The sequence below is a fragment of the Notechis scutatus genome, chromosome 4 (assembly GCF_049901735.1).
Source record: "Notechis scutatus isolate UNSWTSFEM ecotype Mainland chromosome 4, rNotScu1.2, whole genome shotgun sequence".
In the NCBI taxonomy this organism is placed as follows: domain Eukaryota; kingdom Metazoa; phylum Chordata; class Lepidosauria; order Squamata; family Elapidae; genus Notechis; species Notechis scutatus.
This window is the reverse complement of record NC_142012.1, coordinates 138505638-138513460: the sequence shown is the minus strand read 5'-3', so window position 1 is coordinate 138513460 and position 7823 is coordinate 138505638. Positions and strand designations below refer to the sequence as shown.

The window sequence follows — 7823 nt, the reverse complement described above, 5'->3', positions numbered from 1 at the left end:
GTATAAAATAACTAAAACATTTCAATTAATCATAAAACCCAAATATTAAGAACTTGTATTAAGAATTAATATGTGAGTTATCTTGTTTTCCTTTCTCTTCTGTTGTTTGGAGATGAGATTTGTCTGAAAGCAATAACTATATTTTTTATTGATCTTATAGGTGCTCTAAAAGCATTTTAGCTGAAGAAAGTTATAGATATGTTAAGTACATAAACCCCAACTACTTCAAAACTATCATTTTCAAATGTATAGCCCCTAGATACTTCAATCTGAGCATGTTGTCTTTTGGCAAATTCTGTCTATTTCTACCACAGAAACAACTCCACCTTTAAATGAAATGGATAAATATATAATTTCCTAGTTATTGTACATTCTAGATTATGTTTCCAAGTTCAAACATTTTAATATGAACTATTAATATTTTAAATACATTATCTTAATGGACAAACAACTTACACATTTCACATGGATAAAAGGTTTAATTGCGTGTGAAGAAAGTACATATTTTGAAAAGGCAGTCAATTCAATTTCAACTTAAAGCACTAGAACAACAAGCATTTATCAATACCTAAATAATGATAAAACCAAAAATAAAAACAATACACTTCAATTATTTATTAATAACTTCATTTTGAGAAAAATAGCAATATTTCAAGCTGAAATTGCTCATATTAATAACCATAGACTTATAAGCCCTAAATAATTCCCAAATAATGAAGTGTTCATATTAAATATTTACATATATTTTTAAATACTGCAGCTAAGTTCCTGATGGAAGATTTTTTAAAGACCAAAACACCAGTAAACTTATACAAAAATTTTAAATCCAAGTCTCTGTGTAGACATAAATAAATATGATGGAATTTGCCACACTGTGACTTCCTTCATAGAGAAAGTACACCACAAGTTGTATATCATTTCAAACAATTTTGGTGCAATAGCTGAAAACTGTATTATTTGCCTATTCTTTGAACTACCCAGTCCTGCTGGCAGAGGGGACAACGGTTGTTCTGTTTCACCCACAGTGACATGCAGCAATTGTGGAAGGAATGATTACACTCTCCCCAGACCACTGAAAGAAAAAGAAAAGCAACTTGAGACTGCAGAAATCATTTATGACAATATGTAATTCAAAATGTAAACCCTGCAGTTAACATTATACATTCCTAAATTTTTAAAAAAGTGTGCATTTTTAAGAGTAGAGCTGCCAAGCAATACTTTTCATATTCCTGCATACCTTACAGTAAAGTACAATGTATTTCAGCAGTTATTACGAACTGCATACATAGTGCTCCTAAGCCTTTATGGACTTCAGCATTTACCTGTTTTGCTCCTTTCTCTATGACTAGAACAAAGAACAAACCGTGATTCTTTTTTCCCCTAGATTCTTGGCTTCTTATAAAGTATCAATGGTTTATTTAAAGAAAATTCTAACTAGTTAAATAAGTCACTCATTGTTTAAACAAGCCTTGATTAGTAACTCTAGATTTTATTTTAAATCATGCTTTTTTTGTTAATAGTCAAGATGTCAGATATCATTTGGAAAGGATAAAATGGGAGCATCAAAACCTGATGCTTCAGTTATTAGAAAAATACGTATGGACAATCATGATACTATAACTTCTGCACAATTAGGATTTCCACTTCTGGGTAAGATTAGTAAATAATTAAATAATAATTTTAAATTAGTATAATTTCTCCATTAACACAGGAAGTGTGAGAGAAGGGCAATAGTACCATGTATCTTTTGGTCTTCCTCACATATTTTTTTCTTTTTTACATCTGAGGTATGCATGCATTACTAAACCTCTGTGTTTCTTTATCAGATCTATTGGATATCTATTGGAGGAACACTCTAGACTTGTTTTCAAACTTCCCCAATTCTACAATGAGTATCTTTCAAGGGTACTGCTATAAATTAACAAATTAAGTAGTGACAAGGGATCAATTTCAGTGGGAAAATATTAAGTGTATATAAGAACCTATTTTAACTTAAATTTGCCTGTTCCATTTTTTTAAATGTTCCAACTATGATTCATATAAATGACTCTGAAGTTATCTTTTAGTATAAACATCCTTTCCAAATTCTGAAACTACCTTCAGACATAGAAAATAAGTTATGACGTCAAATGATTCTCTTTAATTTAAAATGATGCTTAACTGTTTCAACAAAACTTTTTAAAAACCAAAAAGAGATACAGGGAAAGAAGTAGCAACTGTTATTTTTCTAATTAAATACTAATACAAATAGCTTTGTATTGATATAGATTAACCTAATAATTCTAAGTGTTTTACACAATATATTCAAGAGTCACTTACTAAATAAGATATATTTACGTGAAGTTTTAAACCTCTCTCCATTAAGATAAAGCCTTTTAGTGAATAACAATAGAAAAGTACCCCAAAACATACCAACACAATCTTCTTGTTTGTTTTCAGCTTGACATCTAAGGCAGGCATCTAGATGTAAACAAGAACAAGACTGTTATGTTTTAGATGCAATACTAGTAATGTTTACAGAGTATGGGACCATATTATGAAATAATTTATAACTTCACTCTAAATCATGCCCTTTCATCCATTCAGCTTCATCTGTTATGAATCTTCTTTCAACTAAATTGCAGATAGCTTTTAAAAACTAGCATAATTATATATAAACTAGTATATAGATTATATAACTAGCATATTATAATTTAGTATAATATATTAAAAACTAGTATAATTTGTACAAAAGAAAAAATGGATATTTGATAAGCTGCATGCCTCAAAAATGACATAGCATAATTCTCTTTTTAATTAGATGTGCTCTGTTACTGAAGATTTATGAATCCTAACCTTATGAAGTTAGGGCAGTTACAAGATAATATAAAAGTCTTATTAATGCAAACAAAAGTTTGGCCTTCCTTTCTTTATAATCCTGTAAGTAAAAATAAAGAGAAATATACTATGTGCCTAATAATACTTAATTTTATACAAATTTTTTGTATATACTTCCCAAAGTGCCATGCATTAAATATATTGGAACAATACATACATCTGTAATGCACACAAATACATAACAAGATTAATTATGCAGGGAAACCATACATTTTTGAATACCTAAATTCATCCTAAAGACACAAAATGTGACTTTTGACACTGGAGTATTGATTTGTTTGATCCAAATAACCTGATATGCCTTCTCTACATTTTATTAAAAGGCACATATTTTGTGAGTTGCAGTCACTTCCAATATACAAAAGAGAGCAGTATTTAATAAGACTTAGAAAAGGGTTACTATAGATTAACACAGCTTTTCTCCTACAATAAAGCTGAAGTCTCAATCAATCATATAATTTGAATATTTTTGATATTACTGAAAGATCAGCACATGTTAAAGAAAACAAACAACTACGGCACCTATCACATTGTACTCTGACCAGTTAAAGACCTGGCTGTTTGAATTACTCAATACACATAAATTCACACAACACCCCTACCAATATTTGATTTGCAATTTACTGAATTAATCCCTTTTTTTTGTCTAGTGTGAAAGACTGAACCATAAATTAATCATACAAATTGGATCACCACAGCATAGTTTGAGATGTGCTGCAAACATAACTATGTGCTCAAATCATATTACTAGCCTCTTCTTATACTTTTATGGGAATATAAAAGTTTACACATCCACATGAGGAATAAATACTGTAGTGTAGACTAATGTGAAGATACATGCAGCAAGTCAGATCCAGTTTGGTCTACATGAATTGAGCACCGCAGCTATGAATGCTACAATTTTAGCTGCTTTGTGTTAAAATGTATTTGATGCCTATCCTCATTATTTTTACATACTTAATCACAACATTTACTTGTTCATTTTATATGCAGGTTTACATAATCTATATGCTATAGATTATAGAACACCCTTGTTACATGAATTACATGAACTTTCTGAAAATGCCTTTATCAGGAGCTTAACTAAACATCCAGCTAAATACAGTACCTATGAAGAATATCTCAATACTTAAATATATATTTTTAAAAGAGGTGGGGATTGGCATAATTGATTTACAATGTTTGTCAGCTACCTCCTGAACGCAGGAACCTTCTGCTATGTCGGATAGGAAATAAGGCTTCCCACCCCGAAATATCCAATTTTTACACATCCCACAAAATGATTTAAGACATAAACGGTCACCCAAACGTAGCCTGAATTTATCCCAGTTGCACAAAATCGAGGAGAACTGGGAAACGGCGACGGAGTACAGCAAAAGGAAGCGCTTCTAAAGAAGACAATCCGAGAAGGAAAGCAGCCAGGAAAGGAGATACCCAACCGACCCCTTTGAACTAAGGGTGAGGTTCGAAGGCCTCCTCCATTAATGCCGCTAGGCATCCGGGAAGGGCCGCTCTTTCGTCGACTCCAAAACCACGGAAGACTACCGGGGAAGGTGGAGGAGGTGGTCTTGGCCCGGCGCGGCCCATTCCCGTCCCAGGAGAGCGAACGGGACGGGGAGGTAGCAGATACGAGGCCTTCCTTTCCGACCGAGCCTGCCTGCCGCCACTCAGCTTACCCATGACCTGCACCCGGCAGATGGCGCAGGTGTCGCACTCGACGTCCCAGCTCCACATGGCCACAGCGTTCCACTTCTTCAGCGAGAACATTTTGTCGGCGCCGCCAGCTTTGCCGCTGGAAGGACCCGAGTGAGAAGTAGAAATGCCGGGCTCGTCTCCGTCCTCCACGTCGGCCATGGCTGTGGGCGGGAGGAGGCGGTGGCGGCGAAGGGGGCTCGGCTGTCTGGCTTCTCCGGTGCAGCTCCGCCCCCCCCAGCGGCGGCCCAAGAAGTCCCAGGCAACCGAGTGGGCGACATGGAGCCTGGCGACAGGAGAGCCTGCGAGGGGTCTAGATGAGATTACGTTAGCATTCCTAAACTATGATGATACCGATGTGGATTTGCGGCACTACCGCAGTGCTGTTCAGCTGAATGTGATCGTATTTGAGGGTCATACACTGTGCTTTCACCATACACACAGGTAGCTTTGAATCATCTTGCTCAATAAATACATGAATAAAGTTTTGGATTCCATTGTTCAAACTAGGTTCCCTTTGTCTAGCTTTAGCATTTGTGTAGATAACAATTTACATTTTAGGATAGCTTTATGCAGAAATGTTGACCATACACAAATGAGTTCACAAACTTTTAAAGCAACAGACATGGAAGAAGAAATTGAATGCCTTGGTCATTAAACTTGAAAGCAGGACCCAAATTCCAGTTCTCAAAGCCAGGAGTGGTATCTCCTGAAGAATAGTAGTAGTTGTGATAGATAGTAGCTGCAATCAGACGTTTTTCTGAAGTAGCAGCCTGAGTGCACATCTCTTGTTCAATATTGTACTGTAGGAAGTTAGCACCCAAATCTCTACTAGAAAATTGAAATATCCTAGGAAATATTAAAAAGGCAGAATATTTCCTCTAAAAAGAGTAGAAACTCAGAAACAAACTCACCTCAGAAGTAGAAGCTCAACCTCACCTTTGTTAATGGGTGGGCCATTAAGGCCTGGGCCAGAATACTTTACATAACAAAGATCTCCAGGTAAAGCTATAGCAATTGCTCAAAAGTCCTTTCAGTGCATCATCATCCAGCAAGGCTCAACCAAGCCTGGAACTCAGGACAGCCTGCAGCGTTGCCCCTGAATGGCCTCATGGGAGTCTGACAACCAATTAGAAACAAGCTTCAATTCAAATCCCAACAAAGGTTATAAAACCCAGGCACTCTCAGCATATCAGCCCTTCTTGACCTTCTCCTTTCACCTTGAAGCATGTGATCATCCATCCTTTTCACTTTGGAGCTCCAGGCCATGAGGTCTTGCTGTCTACCATTAAACCATCTTTCCTAACAGCCTCCGTGTTTGCAGTGTCTTTTTCCCCACTTGGAACTGAACCCAGAAGGATTTTTCTTCCAACAGTACTTTGTCATTATTTTAACTGTTTATGAGAATTGGACACTCTTATGATAAGTATTCTCATGTAGCATTACCTTGACCAATACATATAAGGGATCTTATGGAAACACATATATTGTTCCATTGTCAAAATACTGTTATTTGGTGAAACATGCTAACAATAGCACTTAGACTTATATATTGCTCCACAGTGTTTCCAGCATTCTCTGAATAGTTTACAATGTCAGCATATTGCTCCCAACAATCTGGGCCCTAATTTTACCAACCTCGGAAGGATGGAAGGCTGAGCCAACTTTGAACATGTCAGGATCAACTCCAGACTGTGGGCAGCAGAGTTAGCCTGCAATACTGCATTCTAACTACTGCACCACAAAGGCTCCTAGACCAGAATGGCTGCTGGACACCAGGGCTGCTAGACCAGAATTATCATCAATAGGCATGCCTGTATCCCTGAGTTTCTTAACAAATGAATATGAAGCTGTTTTCCTCTGCCTGGTAGATTTTTCAGAGGCTTTTAGAGTACTGCAAGGGAATTGACCCATTATTATGGTCTTTTTCACTGTGGGTTCAACAGAAAATCCTCATACTACACACTGAAATTTCTTTTTAAAAATATTTGTGTGGAATTCTATGTCCTTTTATACTTTATGGACAACAGACAGTTCTGAATAAGAAATGATTCTGCAATGATTTTCTCCTTCTTGTACCCAGCAGCAAAAATCCCAGGCTCATCAGCTCTCATTCCTAACCTAATTCAGAGGAGTGCATGGGGTCTCCTTTATTTATTTAATTTATTTATTTATTTGATTTGCCAATTGTTTACAAGATAATAAGTATAAGTGTATACATAGTTGTGAATACATGAAATGGGTACATATAAGAAAAATAAAAGAATAAGAGAAACAATAGGACAGGGACGGTAGGCACGTTGGTGCGCTTATGCACGCCCCCTACAGACCTCTTAGGAAAGGGGTGAGGTCAATAGTAGACAGTCTAAGGTTAAAGCTTTTGGGGTTTGGGGAAGAAACTACAGAGTCGGGTAGAGTATTCCAGACATTGACCACTCTATTGCTGAAGTCGTATTTCCTGCAATCAAGTTTGGTGCGGTTTACTTTGAGTTTGTATCTATTGTGTGCTCTTGTGTTGTTATGGTTGAAGCTGAAGTATTCATTGACAGGTAGGACATTGCAATGTATGATTTTATATACCATGCTTAAGTCAGACCGAAGACGGCGTAATTCAAGGTTTTCTAGTTCTAGAATTTCAAGTCTGGTGGCATAAGGTATTCTACAACGAGTAGAGGAGTGGAGAACTCTTCTTGTGAAATATTTCTGGACTTTCTCAATTGTGCTAATATCAGATACGTAATGTGGGTTCCAGACTGATGAACTGTATTCGAGTATTGGTCTAGCAAATGTTTTGTATGCTCTGGTTAGTAGTGTGATATTACCAGAGAAAAAGCTACGTAGGATTAGGTTAACAACTCTTAATGCCTTTTTGGCTATGTAGTTGCAGTGGGCTCTAGCACTTAGATCATTAGAGGTGAGTATTCCAAGGTCCTTTACAGAGCTTGGGTCATCAACAAGTTCTTGACTATTCAGCTTGTATTTTATTTTCTGATTTTTTTTGCCAATATGTAAGACAGAGCATTTATTTGTTGAGATTTGAAGTTGCCATTTGTTTGACCATTCTGATACATAGTAAGATCTTTTTGTAGGGTAGCAGTATTGTCTGTGGTATTGAACAGCTTTACATCATCAGCGAAGAGAACGCAATTGCTCTTAATATGATCACAGAGGTCATTTATGTAGAGTATGAAGAGAGTTGGTCCTAGAACACTGCCTTGGGGACACCACTATTGACAGGTACTGGATTTGATAGG

At 36.4% G+C, this 7823-nt stretch overlaps 1 protein-coding gene across 2 annotated transcripts; it reads right to left on the bottom strand.

The window, feature by feature from the left end:
* Positions 1 to 459: 459 nt before the first annotated feature.
* RNF7 (ring finger protein 7) lies at positions 460 to 4801 on the bottom strand. 2 transcript variants are annotated; one of them, XM_026664528.2, is made up of 3 exons: positions 4554 to 4801; positions 2413 to 2460; positions 460 to 1072 (listed from the first exon to the last, which is right to left on the bottom strand). In XM_026664528.2, the coding sequence occupies exons 1-3, from the start codon at positions 4729 to 4731 to the stop codon at positions 954 to 956; spliced, it is 345 nt and encodes a 114-aa protein (XP_026520313.1). In that variant the 5' UTR covers positions 4732 to 4801; the 3' UTR covers positions 460 to 953. The 2 variants fall into 2 exon arrangements, with proteins under 2 accessions (XP_026520313.1, XP_026520320.2); XM_026664535.2 differs by having other exon boundaries at positions 4561 to 4784.
* Between the last annotated feature and the right edge of the window lie 3022 nt (positions 4802 to 7823).